We start from the raw sequence: 26,637 nt of genomic DNA, 5'->3' as shown, positions 1-26,637 counted from the left end.
TCCTAAATTTCACTGAATCCATTAATCCCTTGTATTTTTAGTGCTTACCTGAATTTGTCCTATATCCCAGGGATGATTAGGTTCGACTTCTTGGCCATATCCTAGAGTTCTTGGATGTTTATGGTCTTGATCGTTTATTCATTTGTTTTCCTTATTGATATTTGAGTGCAATATTTCATCCACTTTGTCCTCCATACCTGATATTCTTTGTTCTGTTTGGTAGAGTATTGGTGATACTTCCTACTGTTTTGTTTTGCTTTAGATTTATATGCATTTGGGTGTTTTGTCTGCATGTGTGTGTGTGTGTGTACCACATGCATGCCTGGTAGTGCCCATGGAGATCAGACAAAAGGCTCAGATCCCCTGGAATTGAAATTGCTGATGGTTGTGAGCCACCTTGTGTGTGCTGAGCATGAACCCAGATTTTCTTGGAAGAGCAAGTGTTCTGCACCATTGAGCCCTCTCCCCAGTCTGCCCCCCACAGCTTAAAAAAAACAAAAACAAAAAACCCAACCTCTTTTTTTTTTTTAATTTATTTTTTTTATGGTGTGGGCGGGCATGCAGTTGCCATAGCTCACGAAGAGAGGCCAGAAGCCGTCTCAACATTCATCAACCTCTCTTGCTCACCTTACTTTGTCCAGGGATTGAACTTGGATTTTGAAGCCTAGATGCAAGTGTCTCACTTGCCATACCGTCTTGCTGACTCACTACTGTAATTTTATTTGATTCATTGAGGTTTTCATTTCTAATTTTTTAAAGCCATATTGTTAACTTTCTTAACAATTTTTCTCTCTGCTGACTCTTCTGTAGGGCCTGGTTTGTATCATTCATTAGTTTTACAAGAAAACTTTGCAAAGTTTCTTCTGACTTTTAATTTATATCAGTATCTGAGTTTCCTAGTTGAGGACTTAGGATCTTTGGGCGGTCTTTGACTTTCATCTTTTCCTGTTGCTGTGGTGTGGCCTGTGTACCTGTAGGTTTGACTATCCTTTTGGGGTTTTGCAGTAGGGAGTGTTACTGAGAAGCCGCATTTTGAGGGCTCAGTATGCAGTACCCTTTAGTGAGGTTAGTAAATTGCTTTTGACTACACTTTGAGCTGCACATGTATTTGATTCTGTTCTTTTCCAGGATGTTTTTCTCTTCCTTTGTAGATTTCCCTGACTCCTTCACCAATTGGTGAGGAGACAGCTACTTTTCTGCCATCTTCTTAAACTCTTGTTTTAGTTTCTTCAGGTACAGTGTTCTTCCTGCCACTGGTCTTCGTACATGTTCTTTCTGGATCTTGTGTGTTACCAGATCTCAGTCTAAGTGTAACTTTAGGGTACTTTCTGACTTCTTTAAGTAAAATTTAATTATTATATAGTATAAGATGGTGATGTACCCTTTTGATCTATTGCTCTGTTCTTTTCTAAACAACAAAAACCTTTACTAAGTTCTTTGACAGAAGAACCAGACCTGATTTTGTTCATGCTTGCATCACATGCTACCTGGCACCAATAACAAGCACTTTGTACATATTAGATAAATAAACGTATAGATGATTGATGCTTTGGCTAGACAATAAAGTGTGTGTTTGCATTGTGTCTGGCTCCAGCCACATTGATTGGTATTGGATTTTGTTAATCTAATAGTGAGAGACTTAAGCAAGTCAAAAAATATTACAGTAGTGCATGTTTATGTAGGATGTCCCAGATGATCTTGATGGTGCTCCCATTGAGGAAGAGCTTGATGGTGCGCCTCTGGAAGATGTGGATGGGATTCCCATTGATGCTACTCCCATTGACGATCTTGATGGAGTCCCTATAAAAAGTCTTGATGATGATCTGGATGGAGTGCCTTGTAAGTTCCAATTTCAAACATTTAAAGACTAACTAAGAGGTTTAATTTCCAGAATGCTTTAATTTCACACATGGTGTTCTGGAGAAATGTTTTAGTTTCTGACTGTGTCAAGTTACTTTTCTGACATTTGAAACTCAGATATCTAGCAGTATGTTTCACTGTGGCAAGGAAAGGGCTTTCTTACAGTCATCTTTTTAGGACTGCCACTCTTCTATCATAATAGCAGCTTTCCTCTTTTGTCTCAGTTGTCTTAAAGCTATGTGCAACATTTGTGTTGATTGTAGTCATGATGTCAGATGCTCAGTATTGTCTCTTCTCCTGTCTAAAATTACATTAAAGTGTTGATACAAGTATGGCATTTTTAGTTTAGAAAATGATTTAAGTATTATTTATTTTTCTTCCTCTCAGCTCCATATGCTTAAAGTGTTTAATAACCTGATTTTCTTTCTTTCTTTCTTTCTTTCTTTCTTTCTTTCTTTCTTTCTTTCTTTCTTTCTTTCTTTCTTTTTTGCTTTTTCGAGACAGGGTTTCTCTGTGGTTTTGGAGCCTATCCTGGAACTAGCTCTTGTAGACCAGGCTGGTCTCGAACTCACAGAGATCTGCCTGCCTCTACCTCCCAAGTGCTGGGATTAAAGGCGTGCGCCACCACCGCCCGGCTTAACCTGATTTTCTATGCAGTAATTCCTCTAAGCCCATTTTCTGCCTTGCTATTCATGCTTAAAATTACCCGCTGCTAACTTTGGTCTACAAATATTAAATGGACAGTTCCAAAAAATTCATAAGTTTTAGGTATCAGAGTACATCCATGATTGTTTCTATTACTTTTTTTACTGTGCCTTGTTTATAAGTATGTGTGGATAAGAAAACAGCATAATTCCGAGGTGTTCATAGGCTCAGGCATTTCCTAGAGGTCTTGGGTTGTGTCTGCTATGGTAAAAGAAAGCTTTGCACTGCTTAAAAATTGGGTTGAAGCAAAAAAGTATGTTAATTATAATCCTTGATGCTGTCAGTGTTTTCCTACATGTGGACTTACTTTTATTAGCTTTTTGATAAGCCCATTAGTTTGAGTCATCCCCTAATATATAGCTAATCTTTTCTTCAATAGTGGATGCAACTGAAGACTCTAAGAAGAATGAACCCATATTTAAAGTTGCCCCATCAAAATGGGAGGCTGTAGATGAATCTGAATTAGAAGCACAAGGTGAGTAAGTCACCAATACTGAGCTTTATGCAGTTGTGTACTGGGATAGTGGTGTATTCACTGGTAGTGAGTGTGCTTGCCTAGCATGTGTAAGGCACTGGGTTGAATCCCCAGTGCTTGCTGAGGGGGAAGAAAGTTGAGTTCTTACAATAATTACTGGTGCCTTTGTATTTGCCTGTGTATATTTTCTTTGTATGTAAAACCTTTGTTTTCAGCCTTCAGAGTCAGTGCTATCATGTTTTAGGTCTGTCATAAGCATTCACTGGACTTTGTTGAATTTCAGTGAAATTCATTAAATTACTACTCCTTTAGTAATTGTCTTAGATCCTGCAATTTGGAAGCTTTGAGAGTACAATTACAGAAATCATGATAACCTTTCAGGCTGAGGTGTTTCTATAGAAAGTGTAGATGGGAAGCAGCATCCATTTGGAAATCTGTTTTAGAAACTGAGTTTTGACCTCCCATAGTGGTTCTTAGATCCCATTTACATTTGCCTTTCTCTTTACACTTACTGGGACCCGTGTCTGTTAGTATTTGTTGATGTGATAAAATAAGTCATGCCATTCACCATAGAAATACAGACAGTGCTTTTAATAATTTCTGAATTTGCATAGATAGTGTAGGTATGAGAAAAGATGTATAGTACATGAAAAGATAAGATGAAGATAAAAGCTTCTGTAATATAAACTTTTAGCTCTAAAGCTGGGCTTCTACTGTGCTGTAGCAGAAAGCTAATTTACCTTTCCCTTTGCAGCTGTGACAACTTCCAAGTGGGAGCTATTTGACCAGCATGAAGAATCAGAAGAAGAAGAAAACCAAAAGTAAGAATCTAAGTTTCACACACACACAGTTCCCTGCACATATACACCCCTTTTTCTTACTGACAGTTATAGTTGAAATAATAGTGAAGAGGATAACTTCACCTTCAAATCCTTGTGAGAGAATCACCTTTCGTCTTCATTTTTTTTCCCAGTGAATAAAGAGTTTTGGTCTCTGGTCTTTGCATTAGGTTTCACATGGATGGGTTTTCTAACCGAGACTATACATTTCTGCCTTGTAGCTATTATTTCATCTGTTGTGTTTGTTTCAAATCTTTGTCATTAAATATTGTTTTGTATCTGCAAAAAAGTGATTTTTAAAATGTTAAGTGGGAAGATTATACTCCTTTTCTTTTGGATAGTGCATTGCTAAGAACTATTTTGTTATTTTAAATGAAAGCATGTCAGAAGAGGTAAGAATAAGTGGGCTTTATGAGTATAAATAAATGATGATTTTTTGATCGTTTTCTCTTTTGCAATCATCAGAAGTATTTTTGCTTTTAACATTGTGGTAGTAAGAATGTAAAGTTTGTATGATAAGTTTTATAAAGCTTCATTGCTTTGAATAAGAGTTTTGCAATAGGAAAAATTGCTATCAAGATTATTCTGGGAAGAACTTTTTATTCTGTAAAAACTATAATCTTTTATTCTCAGATGGAAGAAGAAAATCGGGGAAGCCCTTTTGTTGTCCCAGCACAGAATGTGCATTTGTGTGTACTTGGTAGAGGAACTGATGGCTTGCAAGGAAGTGTGCTCAGTCAGTAGTTTGTAGACGGTTTGATGGCATGGGGAAACTGGCAGTTCTGTTGGTGTGACTGAGTACGTTGGTAATGATTAGAAAGTAGAAGTGTGGCAAATCAGTGGCGATAGGTCTCAGGAACTGAAGAATACTAGAGTGAATCATTCATGTTAGTTTGCTTTGAAACTGTTTTTGTTGACTTTTATATCCATGACTCTGTCATTAGCAACATCTCAAATATTAGCATAACTATATACTGTACTGATCAAATAATTCTTCAATTTACAGTGAAGGGTATAAAGTTCATCAGAGAATGCCAGATACATTGTTAGGTTCATTTTCTGAAAGCATTAGGGGCATAAAATTGATTTTTGTGTTACTGTATGAGTTTATTTTAGTATTGATGTTGAAGTAATCATTGCTAGAAACATGGGTCAGTAGAAGTAAGATTGTTTTTAATTTTTCTTAGAACTCCCATGTTAATATAAGCGTCGGCTTATGCAGATGAGGAACGCTGATTTGCACAAAGCTTCCTGGTCCTTCAACATTTCTTACAGCTCACTACTACTCTCTAGTGGCAGGATCAGAAATGCCTTTTTGCTGAGGGCTGCTTCATATAATAATAAACTATTGCATTTTTAGTAGAGGTGGAGTTTAAAATTAGTACTTGTAGCAGATGGAAAGAAATGCTAAAAATAGTAGCATTTGTAATGAATTTTGTATAGATTTAGAATTTTGAAATTCCACATTTCATAAAAGTTTAGCAGGTAGCTAGGGCTCAGAGGTTAATAGCACTTGTTACTTTTGAAGAGGACCTGGATTTGATTCCTAGTACTTGCATTGAGGTTCACAACCATTCTTAACTCAGTTCCAGGGGTTCTAAAACCCTCTCCTGTTGGCCATGGGCAGCAGGCATGCACATGGTACACAAAATATTCATACATGTAAATAAATGAATATAAAATAAAAGAAAGTACAGACTTTATAAACATAAATAAAACAAGAGCTGAATAAAGAGCTAGCTTTCAGGATGAGCTATAACCTTAGGTGAAGGTTTTTAATGCTCAAACTTTATGTGGTGCTTTAGTATAATGTGCTAATCAGGTGGGGTCCTTATGTGTTGGATTGAGGCCCTTACATGTTTTTATGGTGAATGTGACAAAATCATGTATTTTCTAGAGTATACTTTACAGAAGGAGGGTTAAACATTGGGGTTTTTATGCACAAGCCTTCATGAGTTTACTGAACTGAGGCGTATGCAACACTCATTTGTTCTTCATTTTATTTCCTTGGATGACTGTTGCAGAATGAAAAGCACACTGATAACATTACCACAGAATTTATTAAAAGCATGATTATATTATATTGAAACTCAACTTTCTCTGTAGAAGGATACGTTTTTCAGAACTGTCTAAAATACGTGCAGAAAATGTTTTAGTTGTTCTGCAGTATCATTTAAGGTCCAGGACAATGAGAAACAAATACCCATACTGTAAAATACAGTACTTTGTTTCCCTGCTGTGACATGCAGTGTATTCTGTTTCCAAAGTCAAGAAGAAGAAAGTGAAGATGAAGAAGACACTCAGAGTTCCAAATCAGAAGAGCATCATTTGTATTCTAACCCTGTCAGAGAAGAAATGACTGAGTCTAAGTTCTCTAAATACTCAGAAATGAGTGAAGAAAAACGAGCTAAGCTTCGTGAAATTGAGGTTTGTATTGCATTCAAATGAAAACTACTTTAGTGGTTTTTAACGTTCCACACGAAGTCAGCTTCCTCTTGACACAGCATTCTTTATGCTTGGAAACGAGTTAACATTGCTTCTTAGTTCAAGTATCCCTTTTTCTCAACGCTAGCCTTGTTTCCTGTCCCACTTATCTCTATGATTTTATTTGGATGTGTGTACGTGTGTATTTTGTTCTCTGTTCGAATGCGTGGCATACAGGAGAGCCTCTGGGAAATGGATTCCAAGGAATAGGAAAAACCATTTGATTTTGAATGCCTACCATATATAACTAGGTAAAAATAAAATATTTTCTGACACATTGAATTTAGGTTTACATTTTATTAATTATAGTGGTTTCTTTGAAAGGTTTTATGATAGTATAGTGTATACATTGCCTGAGTCTTAACATTAAGAAGAAAAAAACCCAAACTATCTCAGGCAAACTGTGCCCTCCTCTCTTACTCCTTTTCTACAATGCTGTTTGTTTTGTATCTCAGGCTACTTGGACTTGTTGGAGAGAAGCATTTGGGGAAGTTTAAAATAAATGGTTTCTATTAGCATATTATTAACTATATATAATGAGTTTTATGACATTTTCATGCATTGATTTAATGTATTTTGATCATATTCAACTCCCATTATCCTCTTTTGTCCCCTCCACCCCCCACACTTCCATTGAGCATCTTCTTGTTTCCAATCAATCTTACATTTTCATGACTGGTGGTGAGTGTGTGCGTGTGTGTGTGTGTGTGTGTGTGTGTGTGTGTGTGTGTGTATGTGTCTGTCTGTTTGTCAGTGCTTGGAATGTGTGCGTCTCCCAATGAATTTTCATTAGGTTTGCTTTGGGATCTTGAGTGGTAAGAGCTTATTTACAGGGAAGTCACTCCTTCACATGAGAACCTTTAAGTGTTATAGATCCTCAGGGAGGGACAGGACCTCATGAGGAGAAAAGCATTATTGAGTGCTCAGGGTGGTAAACTTTTCCAGCAAAATGGCCAGTTAGTCTAGAACTTGAAAAGAATATGTGAGTCCTCAATCCATAGTACCCACTTAATAGTAATGTGGAATGCCTGCGATGTGCCAGCATCTTAGTTCTTATGATACATGCTGTATTTGGATGATCTCCTTCCTACTTTTCTACATAATCACTGGAGGCGTATTCTTTCCCACTACCTCTTTCCCTAGTGTCACCAAACCAAAGAAAACATTTTGTTTTAACCCTGTGCAGAATCAGCATGATTCTAGTTAGTATGTAGAGATAAGCTTTACATTAGTATGTAGAGATAATTTAATTACTTTCTCCATAGGACACTCCTTTGTTCTCTTAACAATTTTAGAGGAATGAGGTGTTGTGTAGAGGTGAACACACTCACTATTGGACCTTTTTCTTCCTGTGAAACTGTTGTAATGATCCCTGAGCTTATAAAATTCCTTCCCCAACCCTCAACCGTATACCAATTATAATCAACCCCTAAATGATGTCCCTAAACCCAAGGGCAAACTTTACTGGGAGAGGGGACGTCGTCCTCTAGAGTTACTCTGTCTGAGCAGCTCTTCCTAATTTGGCACAGCTACTAAGAGTAAAAATGAGCTATACATGGTGGTGCATGTTTGTAACCTCAGACTCTTGGGAGCCTGGGTCAGGAAGGGGATGAGTAGAGACTTACCTGGGCTACCTAGAGAGCTCAAGAACAGCCTGGGCAGACTGTTTCAAACTATAAAGAAAGCAACACTGAGTATTTGGCGGGGGTGGGGGTGGGGGAGGAATGTGGTTCTCTGCTAGGGTAGTTGTTTTAGCATGTAAAAGACTGGTTGTTCAATCCTCAGGACTGGGGAGTAGGGTGTAGAAATAAAGACTGCATTCAATAAAAATACATTTTCTTGATAATTGGAGTTACAATGTCAATATAGGGCTTGGGGGAGAAGGGGTGACTCAGTGAGAATAGGTGTTCGCCACCAAGCTGATGACCTGGGTTTGATGGTTATGACATACACGGTGGAGGGACAGATCCTAATCAGACCTCCACGTGAATTTTCATGGTGTGTCTGCACTCACACAGATATTAAAAAATGCCAATACAGACTGCCTAATTCTTGTTTTAGAATGTTCTGTTTCCTTATTAATATAAAGAGAAGAAAACCATATAATGTATCTTTGTTAGCTGGGTTTTATGAGCATTATCATTTTCAAATTCTGTATATATGTGGTGTATATTGTGTGTGTACTGTATGTGATCTTTTATAGTCTGCTCCCTATCTCTTTGTTAAAATTTCACTCATTATCTTCCCTGCTCTCATAATTCTCACCTATCTCAGAATTTGGAAAATAAGCCAAATCCTAGGTTTAAAAGGCAGGTAGGTTTTCATCTTGATAGCACCTAGATTCTTCTCCATTGTTACTCTGGGGCATTTAAGTCATGGAGTGGTTTCACAGCAGGTAACAGATTAATCAAACTCAAGTCTCACAAACTTTGTTTCCATGCTTTCTCACCTTGCTTCCCTGTCCCTTTGAGTATCAGTTTTGGGTCTTAAAATCCTGTGCTTTTATTAGAGAACTGTTTAAGTAAAGAATACAGTTCTAAATTAGTTTCTCTAGGTAGTTTTATTATATACTGTATTTTATACCACAGTTTTTCTTCTTTCCTCAAATGTGGTGTCTTTATAAAAATGCCTAACAGCTAAACCTTAAACCAGTGATTAATTAAAAAAAAAAAAAAAAAAACGAAACAATGGACTTGTGGCTTTACAATACTTATTCTCTACAGAAACACGTGAAAACCTATGACCATGTATTGTGCAGACAAGATAGGCTAGTACTATTTTTCCTGTGCTGCTTGCTTTCCCAGGTTCTGCCAACAGAGGTTGGGGAGTAGAATGCTGGGAACCAAAGACCAAGAAAAGTCTTTGGTGATGGGGAACCTTTTCTGCTTGTCCTTAACAAAAGACTGTTGAAGTGAGAATGTGAGCCTGGTTGTTGTCTCAAGGCAGCATCTGCATTGACTGTTTCCCTTTGTGTTGAGAAGTGTGGTCACTTTTTTTTATGGGTATCTTAACTTGTGTTTGGGCCTTAGTTAGGTCCTAGTGTCAGGAACTCTTAAGGTGGGATTTTATAATGATTTCAAAAAATAATTTTAGTCATATGTGGTGGCTGATGCCTATGATCCTTGCACTCAAGAGGCAGAGATCAGAGATTACAAGTTTGATTCTAGCTTGGCTGCATAGTGAGACTCTGTCTCAAATAAAATAGGCTGGAAGACAGTGTGGTCTCTACAGAGCTCTCCATGCAAATTTGAAGACCTGAGTTAGATTCCAAGAACACATGTAAATATCCAGGCTTGGTATTGTGCATGTGATGTTGCATCACCAGAGAGGATAAGGCAGAAGTTGCAGAATTTTCTGACCACCCAGCTTGTTCTAATTGTTGAGCTCCGGGTTTCAGTAAGAGACTCTAAGAAAAACAAAAAACAAAAACAAAACAACAGCAACAAAAACCAAGGGTGCTGGCTACTCTAAGGAATAAGAACTGAGTTATTATTCAAAACAAAAAATTCAGTTTATTGTTTAACTTAGTTTTTAAGCCAGTTACCAACATTACATTCTATGCAACAGAATTTGGTCAGAGGAGGAGTCATACAGTGGTGAATTCAGGCATTTGCATCATCCTGCTTTTTCTCTCAATTTAGTGTCTGACGTCTTTTAAAATGTATAATTCATTAAGAGATGAAAAGTGTAAAGACTAATTTTAAGATTTGTTTGAAGGAAAAGATGGAGAGAATCTTAAGTCTCAGGTTTATAAAATACTGCTATGGAAGTGAACTAGGTAGAAAAAGGACAAAAATCAAAGAATTTAGAAGATACAGTCATGAATTCAGACATTGTGGCAATACTTCTTTAACTTGTGGGGCAGGGAGAGGATTAGAACCTTTTTCCAATGCACAGGCTTCATTTCCTAAATGCCTTACTAAGTATATAGTCTGTTCAAATGCATATCTACACATAGAGTAGAGAGATATTAGCCTGCTAGGACGCTCTCTTTATTTCTTAAGTAGACAGGGTTGAACAGGTGTGGGATGTCCATGTGCTGCTCACTCATCACTTTCCTGCCCTTAGTTGAAAGGGAAACTACTGTTACCTTTTAAATTTTCATGGACATTTAAGCTCCTGGAAGCTTTCACAGTTTTTATTTTAGTAATTTTGTAGTGTGTGTGTGTGTGTGTGCGTGTGCATGTGTGTGTGTGTGTGTATGTCTGTCTAGGGGATGTGGTGGGAGGAGAGAGCAGGTGCATTGTGTGGAAGTCAGGACAATTTCAGGAGTCTGTTCTCTTATCCCTTGTTGAGGCAGGCTTTACTATTTCTGCCATTCTGTGTGCTCCAGGATAAGTGACCTGCAGACTTCCCAGTGACTCTGTCATGTCTGTGTCATGTAGGAGTACTAGCATTACAGATCCAGGTAAACATGGCTACTGGGGGTTGAACTCAGGTGGTCAGGCTCGCATGACACTTGATCTTCTCAGCAAGCCATCGTTCCAACCCTAGTGTCTTACTTTAAGTTTTATCATGAGTTTATTCTCTTCAAAAAGTTTTAAAATTACATTTATTATTTTATGTGTCACATCAGTCAAATGGAAGTCAAAACAACTGTGGATCTCTCTTTCCAGCATGTGGGTCCCTGGGATGGAGCAGGTCATCAGATGTGGCAGCAGGCACCTTTACCCACTGAGCCATCTCGCTGGCCCACGTTTATCTTTTTTAGTAGTCTTTACAGAATTGTAAAAGTTTTACTCAGGCAAGGTGATGCATACCTATAATCACAGCACCCCTATAATCAGCACTGGGAAGGTCAGGGTCACCAGTTTGAGACCAGCCTGGAATAGATTGTAAGACATTGTCTCTGGGAGTAAGGGTTGGTCAAAATATTTAAATCTCCAGAATAAAATGTGAAGTTAGTCTCACTTTTTCTTATATTTTCTTTTTCTGTTACTGATTTTACATGTTTGGGTTTTTCTGAGGGGAATTGTGATGGTGGATGTAGGCTTTCAGATTGCTACCCATTGCAAGTGTGTGTGAATCTGTGATTTTTTGCATAGAATTAGCCAGAAATGTTAGAATGAATATGTAAGTGGTCTACTAGCATGCTACAGGAAATACTCATCATATAAGCTTAGGGTATTGTCTGAAATTTTTGTCTTGCCCGGTTCCCGCAATTGTTAAGCCCCAAAGAAATCACACAGAGGTCTACATGAACTATAAATTGATTAGCCCATTAGCTCAGGCTTCTTATTAACTCTTATAACTTATATTAGCCCATTCTTGTCTATGCTAGCCACATGGCTCAATACCTTTTTCAGTGAGGCAGTCACATCTTGCTTTTTCTTTGGTGGACTCCCAACTGCAGAGGAATGGGCTTTCCTCTTCCCAGAATTCTCCTGTTCTCCTTGACCCACCTCTACTTCCTGTCTGGTTGTCCCATCTATATATACTTCCTGCCTGACTAGTGGCCAATCAGCGTTTATTTAAAATGTAATTGACAGAATACAGACCATGGATATTCTAAGGGATACATTTTAAGAAATGGAGCAAGAAATTCTGATCTTTTTTAAATCAGTATTTACTCTTCTTAAAAGGTACGGTCTGAATATGGTTTAAGTCTGTGTTTTGATGGTCTGTGGTTACACTGCTGTAAATAGAGTGGAGCCTTCATACCATGCAGCTGTGTATGTTGTTCTAAGGAGCTGAAACTAGAACACCACCATTGTTTATCTTGTTGCTTTTAACCTGTTTTCTGTTTATGTCCTGCTGACTTTTAAATCTTGCTCCAAGTGTGCTTGCCTGTACTCACTTTTTCCTTCTGATTTGGAAAACTAGATAGCAAATTCACTGGTACTGTTAGGTTAACAAGTATGTTCTTAAGGATGTAAAACAGTCTATGGTTTAATCTTCTCCAAGTTGAGAATATTATGTTTGTGTTTGATGGCTTGAATTTTGTGTAGAGGGTTTGTTTAACAGACCTTCTATTGTGGTTATGTTTTGATCATGTCCTAACCAGTCACTGCTTTGCTGTAGGAGAAAAGCAGTGCTTGAGAAAGTGTTATAGAAAATTCTTATAAAAAATGTCTTATTTTACAGCTCAAAGTTATGAAGTTTCAAGATGAATTGGAATCTGGAAAGAGACCTAAAAAACCAGGCCAGAGCTTCCAGGAACAAGTCGAGCACTACAGAGATAAATTGTTGCAACGAGTAAGGAATATGTTTATTCAGTAATAGCATTTCCACAGTTACCTACCTATCTGTAGACTATTAGGGTCATAGCATACTAAAGGGAAGTACGTTGCAAACAGTAGTCTTTAATGTATAAATATTGAATGATGGTTAGAAATATTTTATTCTGGGCACTACCCATGGACTAGCTAATCTTGCTAAGAATATGCTTTCTTAACTGGAAAATTCTATGGGAAGACATTACATTGATGCTAGTAAGAACCAGGAGTCCTAGGAAGGTGAAGAGGAGGGCTGGAAAGTCCTGCTGTTGGGAAGGTGTAGTAAGGGGTAGAATACTTATGGCATCAGGGAGTGCTGGGCTTTTTAGGTTCAATGAGTTAGGGATGTGCAGAGCTCTAGAACTAGGACCCCATGTGGTGACTATGGAAATGCCCAGGACTTCCATTGGAATTGCTATTTTGTCCTGTATCTTGGCCATCATTACAGTGATAGTAACACTATCAAATAAGAAAAAGGCATCCCTAGGAGCTTATAGGTACAGAAATGGTGGGAGGGAGCTGCCTAGTAAAGTGACTGGACAGCTGTGCTGACTGTGGAATCCTATGCCATCGTTGCTGTGTGCCACTGGAGTTTTCTCTGATGGGTCATAGGTAGGATTGCTATTATTGTTGCTCTGTAGTTTTAAATCAGAATGTTTAAAATAGACTAATTGTAGTATAGTTTCTATAAAATGTATAGTCAATCAAGAAACAATTTTATCTTCATTCAGGTAAGTGTATACTGAGTATCATTAAGAGAAGTTGATCTCCTTTGTATCTCCTTGGGTTTATATTCTGTGATGTACTTGGGAAAAAGATAAATGAGATTATTTTTAAAATGGTATTAGTTGTCTTTACCCTTTTGAGTCCCTTTGGTGATGGTAACTGGTTATTAGTCTGCATTGAAGATGACATGTTGAAATGCTCCCTGAATCTCAGTGACTACAAACTAAAAGATATGTCAGTTGCTAGTTTAGTCTTCTGTATCCCATGAGTGTTACTTGGAGACAAGATTGTGGTTTTAGAAGGCATGTGCTGAAGGTCAGTTAACTATGATCTCTGTCAGTTTGTATATAAAGTTCACTAGAACACAGCTATGCATCTTGACCTAGGTATTGTCTGTGTGGTTCTCTTGTTGCAATAGTGCAGTTGCGCCATTGTTAAAAGGATTGTTTATAACCCACAAGACAAAGTAGCTTTGGTCTGGCTCTGTAAAAGAATTTGCCAGTGTTTAGTTATAAGAATTTCTTTTTAAAAATAGGAAGCAGCAGTTAGATAACATTTTTGATATATGCCAATTATAAATAAATTCTATTTCTGCTCTTAAAGAACTAAGGTGGTTCAGTATCTTTAGCCACTACTTTGACTGTTCTGCTATTAATAGAAATTAGAATTTTATTGAGAAATGGCAGTTAGGACAACTAGGAATGAATAGTTATTTTTCTGGTTTATATAATTATATCATTATATAATCAGTTTACATTTCCTTTTATCATTATTTATAATAAAGTCTTTGGCAAGAATGTTTTACTAAGGGAACCTGCTGTATACGCAGAATTGCTTTTATAACTAGGCTCTTGAAATCTGTGGTGGGAAGGTCAGTTATGTTGCTTGCTAGCTCTTCCTGATTCATTTCTTCTTTCCTTAACCCTCCCTATCTCCCTCCCTCCCCTTCTACTTCTCTCTCCCTCCCTCTCTACCTCCTTCCCTTATTTTGATGTGGTAGGGATGTGAAGGGATAGGAACTCTTAGACTGAGTTCCTGACTTTCTGGTGTGACCATGGTCATTGTGCTTAAACTTTCTGAGCCAGGTTTTCCATATCTAGATTGAGAGTGATAGTGTCGTAAAGGATCACAGAATGACTTAGTGTTTGGAAAATTGTCACTATGTTGTCTGGGCTGTGATGAGCACTCAGGAAATATTTTGCTGCTGAACAGCGACGACGACGATGATGATGATGGTGATGATGATGATGTGGTATATGAGAAATGGCTAGATATTTTCTGAAAATGAAAATGATAATCATACCTTAATTACTATTTAGAGAAGCTGGGATTAGACACATAGGATAGCCTAGACTGACATTTTTTAAAAACAATTATTTTCTTTTAAAAAACAAAACAGGAAAAGGAGAAAGAGTTAGAAAGAGAACGAGAAAGAGACAAAAAAGATAAAGAAAAATTGGAATCCCGATCCAAAGACAAGAAGGAGAAAGACGAATGTACTCCAACAAGAAAAGAAAGGTATGGCATGTCGTAGTTACTCTGCCTTGTTTCAGATTTGGAGTGCTGTTAGGTTTTAAAGTATTTCTATCATTAGTAGCAACAAATTGGAAGTGCCTTTTCACAATAAACATACTTGGTTGGCTTCTGCCTGTAGGAGGCAGAATTAACTGAGAGAGTGGCAGTTGCCTTTTGGCTTAACTAATTAGGACATCATCTCTTTACTTGGTTCATATGGTATCCTCAGCCTTAATTCCTTGTAGGAATTCAGTTACACTATTGGGTATCAACCCCACGGCTTACATAAGAACTTGTTATATTTGCCACTCAACTCCACTGTAAGCATCTTTTTTCGTCATGAAAGAAAATTATATAGAAGCCACAGTGGCTTGCTCATCATGTTAAGTTCTTGGTTCCAGTTTTTCTCTTTGAGTTTTTATTTACTTTTTATTTTATTTGTTTAGTGTGTGTGTTATTCTTTGGGGTACATATATGCCATCATTATCTTGTGGAGGTCAGAAGAGAGCTGTGGGAGTTGGTTCTCTCCTGCCATGTAGGTTCCAAAGGGTCAAGCTCAGGTTAAGAGTTCTTACTTGCTGAACCACCTCCCTGGACCATGTTCTACTTCTATAGTTCTTAAATGTCTAGTGAGCGAAGCAGCTGCTTCACTGAATAGGATCAAAGTTTTCCACATTGTAAAAACTAATGGTTGCAAATGAGAAACCTGTCATAATCACCTTGTCCATACTTGTAAAAAGCAAAATTGTACAGATTGGTTAACAAAGAAATACCACCTTTTTTGTCTTATTATTTTGATGTAATTTCGGTTTCATAGAAGTTATAAGAATAGGTCAAATAATCCCCATGTATCTTTCACCCAATTGCTCCACCTATTAAAACACTTCTACTTCTCTTCTTAGTTCTTCCCTTCTACTTCACCTGCAGCCAGTTAAGTGGTCATCTAAGTTCAGTAAAAGTGGTAACATTGGCCGGGTGGTGGTGGCGCACGCCTTTAATTCCAGCACTCGGGAGGCAGAGGCAGGCGGATATCTGTGAGTTCAAGACCAGCCTGGTCTACAAGAGCTAGTTCCAGGACAGGCTCCAAAACCACAGAGAAACCCTGTCTCGAAAAAAAAAAAAAAGAAAAATCTTCATTGTTATCCAGTCCAAAATGTCAGATTTTCTTCATCTTCGTAGTAATCTCTCTTTTACAGCAAAAAAAAAAAAAAAAAAAAATTGAATTCATTTGTTTTTTTGTGCAAACTGTCTTTTGCCCATAAACTTACTTGTTTATGAAATAAAGGAATTGACTGTTGTTGGAAAATAGTACTAGTATGAATAGTGAGAGTTAAGTTATTGTAAGCTGGGAAGCATTTGTAGCTAATTCAGTAAAAATTGAAAATGAATACTTAAGTATTTTTCGTCACTTATAGAATTTATGTGCTTTGTTCTGTAGGAAAAGACGGCATAGTACTTCTCCCAGCCCATCTCGGAGTAGCAGTGGTAGGCGAGTGAAGTCCCCATCTCCAAAATCAGAACGGTCAGAACGCTCAGAAAGATCTCATAAAGAAAGCTCACGGTCCAGGTCATCTCACAAAGATTCTCCTAGAGATGCTAGCAAGAAAGCCAAAAGGTAAGTGCAACTCACCCTTAGCTACAGGTCAATCACCAGTGTTCTATAGCTTTGAAGAGGATGTGATTGCCCCCCACCCCTTTTGTTAAGATTTCAAAAAACCAGAAAAATTATTAATTATTTTGGATTATCTCTTTTGCTCCTATTTCAGTTTTGTCATGGTTCAGGTATAGAAGAATTCTAGCAGTTAAAGGCTGGCCAAGGATTTTCATATGTCCACTGTTGGGGATGGGGTGTTACTTTTTCATTCTGATCTTTGTTTCTGGGTAATAAATAGCCTTAGATTTTGTCAGAACTGAAGAGAAGGAATACCTCTTCCTCACAGAAGTAAGTATGTGGGTAAGGAAATAGAATATTATCTAGATCATTTCTTCAATACACACTTTCATATTTTATTTAAGCCTTTTAATTCCACAAAAGTAGTTCATAAATATATTGATATTACAGAGGGAAATTTTCTTGAGCTGCACCTGAATATATATGCTAATATTTCATTATTGTAACCATTTTCTGTGCAGTCTTTATGTAATAGATGACTTTCTCCTCTTCAAGACTACACATACTCATATGTATGTGTATGTATATGTTTTTTTATTTGGGAAATCTTCATGAACAAAACTTAGCAAAATTACTGGGGTGAGATGTGGTGGCAGGTGCAATTAAGCCCACTCACTACCTGGGAGACCCTGTGTCAAAAACAACAGATTATGTTGTTTCAAATGACCTTGAGTAAGAAAATTCTTCCCCCACAAAATCATAGAATGTAGTGGGAGCTGCGGGCCTCTTCCCACAGCATGGCTCCCACATTGTTAGCTTTATACCCCGAAATAACAATGCACAAACTGTATTCTTTTAAATACTGCTTGGCCCATTTCTATTAAGGTGTGTAGCACCATGAGGTGCGCTTACCAGGAAGATTCTAGCCTACGTCCGTCCTGGGTCGGAGCTTCATCACATCTGGCCTGGCGATGAGCTGCATTGCGTCTGTCTCTGAGAGGAGCTGCCCTGCATCTGAGCTCACTTCCTCTTCCTCCCAGCGTTCTGTTCTGTTTACTCCACCCACCTATGTTCCAACCTATGAGGGCCAAGCAGTTTCTTTATTTTTAACCAATGACCTTCCTCCATCAATAGAATGCACAGCTTCTGTGCTTTTAAAGTTGTGTGAATGTCTTAGTTCCCACCTTGAACTTTATCTTGTGGATTACAGGTTCAAATTTTGGGAGTATTAGTTTCTTGGGGAGCTTATTAAAGATACACACTCTCAGTAGAGCGGTAGTAAAGTTCAGAAATCTGACTTTTTATATCATGTGTGATTTGTCGACTGATCACACATGAATGGTAAGTGCAAAATAAATCTGTGTGTGTATACAGTAAGAATAAATTTGAGTTTGCTCTTTTATTAGTGGCTTATATGCCCACTTGAAGCTTATCTTAAGCCATATAAGAATGTAAGCAGTTTTGGAAGGCAAGTACTCAGATATTGTTATTTATTTGTTTCTGCAGGTCGCCATCTGGTTCAAGGACGCCTAAAAGGTCTAGGCGGTCTCGGTCTAGGTCGCCTAAGAAATCAGGAAAGAAATCCAGATCCCAGTCCCGGTCTCCACACAGGTCTCATAAAAAGTCAAAGAAAAACAAACACTGACATATATTTTTAAGATCCTGTCACTTATTGGAAATGCAAGTTTGTTTTGTGCCTGAATGGTCTGTTTGTTTTTTGTTTGTTTTTTTTTTAATAAAAAAAAACCACACACACAAAAACAAAATTCTAATGAAAGAGCATTCCTGGGTTTGTTTGTTTGTTTGTTTGTGAATGCATGTGTAAACTCATGAGTAACTGCATCTGTAGACCTGTCATTGTTTTATATTGTATAAATTACTTTTGTTGTGGCTGTTTCTCAAGATGAAATTTTTATTGTGCTAATGAATTTCATCAGAAATGTGTATAATGGATCTGCTGGCAGTAGTAGTATTTTGTTTTAGGATGTTGTGACTTAGACACATAATACAGATGTCTTCCCCTCTTTTGTAGCTTTGACAATTTGAATTAGATTTCAAATAAAATCTGAACAGAAAACTATAATGTTGTTTTTTTGCCCAGTTGGTAACACCAAGTCCCTTAAAGACCTACTAAGTGAATTTGGCACTATTGCTGTTTTTTACACCTAGTGCACTGTACAAGCTCCAGTGTGAAAGCAGCTAGTGTTTTATGTTTACTAAGGTGGCTACCAAAATAAAACCCGTAAGGTTTCCATACCCAGAGATGAGAAGGCTTGAGTGAGTGGGTATGATGTGGTATTTGTTGCCCAGTTAAAATTTCATTTTTCAAAGAAGCAACATGATTTCAAAAGCACTCAACCCGTCTTCTGAGCAATTACGTATTTTTAGGGTAGATTTAATTTTTATCTTCTATCATGAAGCAAGTTTATTTATAAAAGATTTTATAAAAAAGATTTGCCATAGAATTCTTTTGTATAATAGTTGCCTTTTTATAATTGTCTGTAGGTTATCTTTAAAACACTGGTATCATGATATTTGTACAAATTTGTTTGAAACAGCTTTTCTGTTTTGAAGGTTTGGGTTTGAAGTACAGCTTTCAATAAAAATTTAAATGGTTTTCAGGCAATTTTAACACTCAGTGGTTTGTAAATTCAAGGTGCAAAAAGTTGACTTAAACCATTTGCAGAGTTGAATTCTGTTATAAACAGGAAAGAACTTGCTGTAGTCTGAGGGAGAAATAGGAAAACTTGTGAATGTTGATCAAAATACTGCAGTGAATATAATGTAATAAAGGGTGACATAGACTCAGACTGACACTGTATTTGTCAATCTTGCTTTCAGTGTTTCATTTAGGTACTTTATGTGGCTAGTTTTGTTTTTCCTCTAATAACAGATTGTTTTATTTAATCTACTTTTAAAAATCCTTTCACCTTGTTTACTTAATTTTGCCTAATCACAGAATAAGGCTTCCTAACCCGTGATAGGGGAGTAGTCCCGTCCGCTGTACAGTAAGGCTTCCTGACCCTGATAGGAGAGTAGTCACATCAGCTATACAGTAAGGCTTGCTGACCCTGATAGGGGAGTAGTCCCGTCTGCTGGACAGTGAGGCTTCCTAACCCGTGATAGGGGAGTAGTCCTGTTAGCTGGACAGTAAGGCTTGTTTTCCCCACGCAGCTTTAGAAATGAGCCAATCATTTTGTTAGACATTAGTGGTTCTTAGCATGAAAATATTGTTCAGTCCTTTGTTTACCTACTTTATTAGGAAATATTAAATCCTTAAAGTTGCTTAGAATAATTTATGTGAACATTTGGTGCTGATACTTAAAGACCTTTGTAAATACAGCTGTTACAGAAGGCACACATTTTTCTTCTCTGGGTCTTTGGATAGGCCAAGAAATAATTGGTCAGAAAGTAGTTTTCTTTTTTTTTTTTTTTTTTTCAGGCAAGTTATGATGGCTAGTTACTTTTCTCTCCTGAGTAAAAAACCTGAGCTTGGTTTTGGGTGTTCATTTGTAGTGTTTTCTACTGCAATGGATCCATCGCTATTATAGTTAAATTTTGCTGCAGATAGACTTGGCTTCCTTTTGGGTAGATGGGAAATTACTTAGACCTGACAGAATATTTTCTGGAGTTTTTTAATGTATATATTAAGTTGTGTTGAATTTTGTTTTATTGAATTGTAAATAGCATTAACTAGGTTATTTCCAGTTTTACTTTATGAGGAAACATCTAGAATAAGCTGTTAAAATTCACAGTGGATTTGGGTGGCACATAGCTGTTCCCAGCAGAGGCACAATGATTATAAGCTCTGGAATTGAGACCAGCTTGGGCAAAAGACAGAGAGCCTATCTCAAAAACATGTTCCTTGTAAGTGTCGTGGGATTAGGAACTGGTATGTTCTTACAAGAAGTAAACTGTTCTGCATATTTTTCCTAATAGCTTAGTTTTCATATCTAAAGAACATACAGCATAATTGCTGTGAGTTGACTTAGAATGCTCACACATGATCTGAGTCACAGGAAAGATGGTTCTAGCTGTGTAGCACAAAGCTGTTGTCCTCTACTGAATTGCATGTGTGAGCAGAGCCTCAGTGGTCTGTCCCTTCAAAGGGCCTAAAACAGGGTCCCTTACCAAGGCAATGCTGTCTCACTTTTCTCTGCACACAGGTGCAAAGTTACATGCTGGTGGATTTTTTTTACCAAAGAGACCTGTGACTTAAAAGGATTGTGTTTGGTTTTCTTTGGCATTGTATTTCAGTATTGCTGTGAGTCAGTATGTGGGGGTTTCTGTCTCTAGGAAGTTGGAGATTAAAGTACTGGGGCAGACAGAAAGCCCTGATCCCAAAGGATCCTTTTATTTGGCTCACAATATTTTTGGCTTTTTTTTTTTTTTTTTTTGCTAAATTTTGTAGAAATTGCTCTATGCTGACCCAATTTTCTTTATTGCAGACCATTCCTGTGGTCTTAACTTGAGATTGAGAATTGTATTCCATTTAAAGAGTGTCAGAGGACATTCTTCTTTCTGACTTATGTATCCCCCATTCTTTAATATTCTTGAGTACTTAAAAATACTTTAAATAAATTTTGTTCATGATCAAATTTAGGTTTATTAGAAATATCCTATACATTTTTGCTGTGATGGTGGTATAAGTTCTGAAAAATTACAGAACGATAATAGTTTGCCATGGTTAAAAATGAGGGCAGATAAACCTCTGCCAAAGTGCTTTAACCTATTCTGATGACCACAGCAGTGTGATTTCTTTAGCAGAGAAAGTTGCTTTTAAAAATAAACAGTACCACTTTTCTAATACAATACTTTTTAGAAATAAGCCTTTTGCTCTTGTTTCCAACTGTTTTACTTTTAGTGGACAAGCCCAGCCACAGAGAATTCAGTGCAGATATTGTGAAGACTGTAAGTTTAAAGGGTTTTGTGATTAGTAACAAAGTTTGTTTCCACGTCTCACGTGCATGTTTTGGGATAGATTTTAGGGAGTGTTTCTTATCCTTTCGACTGTTTCATTTTTTTTTTTTTTATCAACTTTCTAGGATTTAGCTAATAAACGACAATAAATCCCAGGGGAGTGTAATGATAGGCAAGGAGATGGGAATGTGCTGCTGTTCCAAGTGAGCCTTGTTCCATTGCTAATTTCAATGCCTTTGTTGATTCAGTACCACCTCATGGATCTCCAATGTAAATGAATTATGTGTATAATGGTAATTTGTATAGTTTTGTAGATAAAATGTCCTCACTTTCATATGTAATTGTGCTTAGAGTTATTCTTCTAACTTGAGCAGGGTCTTATATGTTGTGTCTCTGGTGATTTGAAATAGCAGAAAAGACAGATTTCTAGAAGTGGAGTGACCTAGGAAAGCGGCTCCGCGAAAGTGCCCCTAGTGGGGCAGACTCCATGGACGGCCAGTGGAGCTGCTTCCAGACGAGCCGTGAAGATTAGTCGCAAAGTTCATGAAATTCACTTTTATTGCTTTTTTTTTTTTTACTTTTAATTACTTAAATAAAATACATTGTTTTCAATGGTAAATTTAGACTGTTGATGTAATTTTCTGCGTACAGTTTTCTACTGGGAGCCCTATAGGGTAACCTAGCTTTCACCAGCTTTCTCCCATGCAGAACGGTGATGCGAGGAGCCGTGTCTGTCCATTGTAGGTACACAGCTGCGACATTTTATGCTCTTACATTCTCACCAGATAGTTTCATGATAGCTGATCCCTATTAACTAGGAAATTTCATACACTTATGTTAAAGTTCTGTTTATTTCACCAAGGAAAACTTGAGACTTCAGCATGAAATAATGGCCATCCATTCACCAAACTGTAAATATCAGCTTGTTAATTAGTGATGTGTTTTGATTTTTAAAATCAACATGGTTTCATCACACTAAAAACTCACTGGTTCCTTTTTCAGGTTTTGTTTTAGTTATGATAATGCTCTTGACAATATTTGCCATCTTAAGCATTTTAAAATGTACAGTTTGCTGGTGTTGGGTATATTCACATTGTTGTACAACCAACCTATATAACTCCTTCATGGCAAAACTGAAACTCTGTACCCATTGAGTTCCCCTCTCCCCCTGCCATGCCCCTTACCAGCCACATTCTGCTTTGTTGCTTTTTGACTAATCTAGAAAGTGAAATATAAAACAATTAAAATTCTTTACCATTTGTACTACATGGTGTGCTCTGTGGTCTCTCTAATGGTTTGTATGATGTAATTTCACACCAATACGTCATAGCCTGGCAAAATGTACTCGGGAAGCAAACTGTTTTGAAACTGCAGTAGATTAATATTAATGACCATACTCAGATGCTTTTCTGGTTCTGTTTATTGGCTTGTGGAAAGGAGTGGAACTTTTCAGAACTTGCTAAGCTTAGAGCTTGCTTTGATAATCATTTTGCTACAAAGCCGGAGGGGAGATAAATTCCTGATTTGGTTTTTGAATGTTGTTTTCCTCTTCTTAGTTAACAGTGTTGTCAGATTGTTTTAGAATAAAGAACCTCATTTGGGGGCTTTAAAACTTGCATGATAACATAGTAGAAGAGGAAGAACCTGGGCTGTGGGATCAGGTTAGGGTATGTGTGGTGCTTTATTTCTTGTCCCCTGGGAGCTGGTGGTGCAGTCACATCTACGCAGCGGCATAGTGACTCTTTCGTGGTACTAAAGGAATAGTCAGCATTCCTGGGAACTGATGGTGGAAGCATCCCGTGCTTAAGTAAAACAAAACAAAAACGAAACCACTTAAACAGTTTTTAAAAATTTTTTAAAAAATTCACTACATTTGGTTAACATTTCTTAACCTCTGTGGTCTTTTGGTGTGTGTTACACAGTATCGGTCACTTCTTTGTTTTTTTTTTTTTTTTTTTGTTTTTTTTTTTTTTTGTTTTTGTTTTTGTTTTTGTTTTTGTTTTTCGAGACAGGGTTTCTCTGTGGCTTTGGAGCCTGTCCTGGAACTAGCTCTGTAGACAGGCTGGTCTCGAACTCACAGAGATCCGCCTGCCTCTGCCTCCCGAGTGCTGGGATTAAAGGCGTGCACCACCATCGCCCGGCTAGTCACTTCTTAATCTGTTAACCCAGGATAACCTTTTGTTCTCAGTTCCCTTAGAAGAAAACATTATTGTAAATGCCAGACATGGTAGTGCACATCTTTAATCCCGTTTGGGAGGCAGGGGCAGGTAAATAATGTGAGTTTGAGGCCAGCCTGGTCTACATAGTTCCAGGCTAGCCAGAGTTACATGGTATGACCCTGTCTCAAAGTAATAAGGGTATAAAGTAAAATATCTTTGCCAGTTGTCATCTGCTATTGTGGAATTCTAGTCAAGACTTCTGGAAGGAGATGCTGACCATGAACAACTGAAATAAGGTGTGTGATTTGTTGTCCAAGGTGTGTTTTTTTTATTTGTTTAAGTCTATGCAAATTAATAGAACTGAGCAAAAATAAGCACTTTTCATAAGGACATTGACAGAACAAAGTTCTCTAAGAAAATGAAGGCGGGCCAAGTGGACATGATCACACTTGTATTTTAGATATATTTGCCAGTTAGAGCCTGTAGCTTTGTGCAGGAAGGAATGTGCCCTAAAACTACTTTTAGACTAGATCTATAACTATATGGAATTTGAAAAGGAAATTAGACTTTAAATTCTACTCAGAAATAGCAGCTTTGTGGTAATGTCCTCAGGACTTTGGCAAAGCTCCTTTGGAGTTCTCTGAGCTGTAAAACATGCATTTGGAGGAGCCTAGCTGATTAAAAACATCATACAGCTGAAACGCTGCCCTGAATAAACACCGTCGCAGATCAACTGCCTTACCAGCTGAATATTCCCATCATGAGAAGTGGAATTAGTTGATTTGTTTGTTTGTTTCAGCATATCTTACAGGAGTGTGCAGCAACTACCAGGCATAAGCGGTTTATTAAAGTGTTCAGGAAACTGCTTTTCATCAAGTTTGCTGTGCTAACATTCCAATAAAGGCTAGCAGAGCCTTGACGAGCCTCTCCAGGAGTGTAGGGAGGTATTAGATACCAGAAATTGTTTTATTAATAAGACTTTATCTTTTCTAACTGCCATAATATTTAGGTAACGTGAACTTAATGCTCTGCAAATTTCAAAATGACATGTTATGTGTAGCTTATATGTTTTATATTGTGCACAGGTATATCTGTCCTAAGAATGTGTTCCCCAGAAAGATCTGCAGTATGCCCATTGATGCTAAATTCTGTGAGTGCCACAAGGCAGAGGTACCACTCCCCATATATCTCAAGAAGCATTTACATCTGCATCTAAAAATAGTGGTTTAATTCTGAATTGATTGCCCTGAAAGCGTGCTTAATTTGACTTAAATAGCAGGTATGTTAGAGAAAGTTGTGAAGTGGGCCTGATCATTTTACTTGTTTATTCTCATGATTGACATAAGAACTTGTTAAAACTTTTCAGAATATTTGCATATGTTTTGGAATAAAATCTATTGGAACCTTTATTTTGTGAATATTAAATGATAGAACCAGAATTAACATTGTGTAGAGAATGGGAGGAAGTCTGGTGTCAAGAACTAAGCAGCCTGCTCTATACCTCACATCTGTTCCTAGCTTATCTCTAAAATATTCTTGGTTTGTACTCGTGGCTTCTATACTGACAGTGTCTATTCAGTGAAGAATTCAGGTGCTTTTCAGGGCCAGACTTTACAGTGGAATTCAAAAGTCCTTAGTGACACAGATTGCCAGTTTTCTCAGGACCTCATCTCCTTAAAGAACTCAGGTGATAGGAAGGAAGCCTGCACTGTGATCTTGGTGTCTGATGCCAGTTTATATTGTGTCTTTGCATAACACCCGCTGGGGAATTGTGGGTCCCTGAGAGCCTTGCAAAAGCTCTGTGGGTATTGATACTTTGTCTCCGTTGCAATGAAAGGTGTACCTGTGATGGGCTTTTGGGGTGTGTGTGTGGGGGGTGGGGGTCACTGGAAGACTTGCCCTGCCTCTATCTTCTCCGGGTTTTCTGGCAGTGCTTTTCTTTCTTCTCTGTAGCCTTTAGTGCTTTTCCTTTGCACTGTGTGCTGGGAACAAGACGAAAATAACAAACTACCTGGTTTTGGCCAGAATGATGTTCCTCTCAACTGCTTAATGTATATAGATCCTTTGACTAAAGCAGCTCAATGCAGGAAGCCTGGGGTAAGGGTGTGGAAGGCCAGCACTGTAACAATCTCATTAATGAGGCAATCCAAATGTCAGACTTCAGGACCTTTGAGTTCTTTAGGTTGTTTGTAAAGTGATTTTGGTAGTAGTCTTAAGCTTTTTATCAACTCTAATATAGCTAGATGGGCTCCCACAGAGAAGTCTACTGTCAAGGAACTCAATAATGGAAGGGGCCAGACCCAGACCTGAACAGGATGGCTTCTGATGGTAAAATGTTCTGAAAAATGGAAAACAGTAGGAGAGGAAGAGGAACTGCCACAGAGGGTAGTAATGCCTGAACTGGGGGTTCAGTAGTAGGATGGAGCTGGCGGTGGGAGCAGAGTTCCAGGCTGAACAGGCTGGGAGTTAGCTTGTCTTAATACCCTGTACCACAGTACCCTTTCACTGACAAATGGGAGGCACCATAGCCTGAGTACAGGGAGGAGTGGAGGATGGCACAAGATGCGACCAGGGAGCCTGGGGTAAGGGTGTGGAAGGCCAGCACTGTAACAATCTCATTAATGAGGCAATCCAAATGTCAGACTTCAGGACCTTTGAGTTCTTTAGGTTGTTTGTGTAGGGGAAGCAAGATACAATTTTAAAAAGATGACTGTTCTGCTCCTCATTTGGACCTTGGGAGCTTAGTCCGGTGCTCCAATGTGGGTCTCTGTCTCTATCTCCATCCATCGCCAGATGAAGGTTCTATGGTGATATGCAAGATATTCATCAGTGTGGCTGTAGGATAGGGCCATTTCAGATTCCCTCTCCTCAGCTGCCCAAGGAACTAACTGGGGACATCTCCCTGGACACCTGGGAGCCCCTCTAGGGTCAAGTCTCTTGCCAACCCTAAGATGGCTCCCTTAATGAAGATATATACTTCCCTGCTCCCATATCCACCCTTTCTTTATCCCAACCATCCCATTCCCCCAAGATCCCCCCATCCTCCCCTTCTCACTTTTCTCTCCCCATCTCCCCTTACCCCCATCCCACCCCACCCCCAAGTTCCCAGTTTTTGCCCGGCAATCTT

The 26,637-nt window shown here is 38.1% G+C and overlaps 1 protein-coding gene across 5 annotated transcripts in view; it reads left to right on the top strand.

The window, feature by feature from the left end:
• Nucleotides 1-22,573, top strand: part of U2surp (U2 snRNP associated SURP domain containing) — a 58,258-nt gene extending 35,685 nt beyond the window's left edge. For all 5 annotated transcript variants that reach the window (XM_057766718.1, XM_057766719.1, XM_057766716.1 and 2 more), the window contains 8 exons: nucleotides 1,683-1,839; nucleotides 2,945-3,040; nucleotides 3,795-3,861; nucleotides 6,147-6,306; nucleotides 12,448-12,558; nucleotides 14,704-14,822; nucleotides 16,258-16,434; nucleotides 17,938-22,573. In XM_057766718.1, coding sequence (XP_057622701.1) covers nucleotides 1,683-1,839; nucleotides 2,945-3,040; nucleotides 3,795-3,861; nucleotides 6,147-6,306; nucleotides 12,448-12,558; nucleotides 14,704-14,822; nucleotides 16,258-16,434; nucleotides 17,938-18,076 — 1,026 coding nt within the window. In that variant the 3' untranslated portion in view covers nucleotides 18,077-22,573. The remainder of the gene's footprint in view (nucleotides 1-1,682; nucleotides 1,840-2,944; nucleotides 3,041-3,794; nucleotides 3,862-6,146; nucleotides 6,307-12,447; nucleotides 12,559-14,703; nucleotides 14,823-16,257; nucleotides 16,435-17,937) is intronic.
• The last annotated feature ends 4,064 nt before the right edge of the window (nucleotides 22,574-26,637 follow it).

The sequence above is a fragment of the Chionomys nivalis genome, chromosome 4, assembly GCF_950005125.1.
Source record: "Chionomys nivalis chromosome 4, mChiNiv1.1, whole genome shotgun sequence".
In the NCBI taxonomy this organism is placed as follows: Eukaryota; Metazoa; Chordata; class Mammalia; order Rodentia; family Cricetidae; genus Chionomys; species Chionomys nivalis.
Note: the sequence above shows the minus strand (reverse complement) of the source record. Positions and strands in the feature narration are given on the sequence as shown.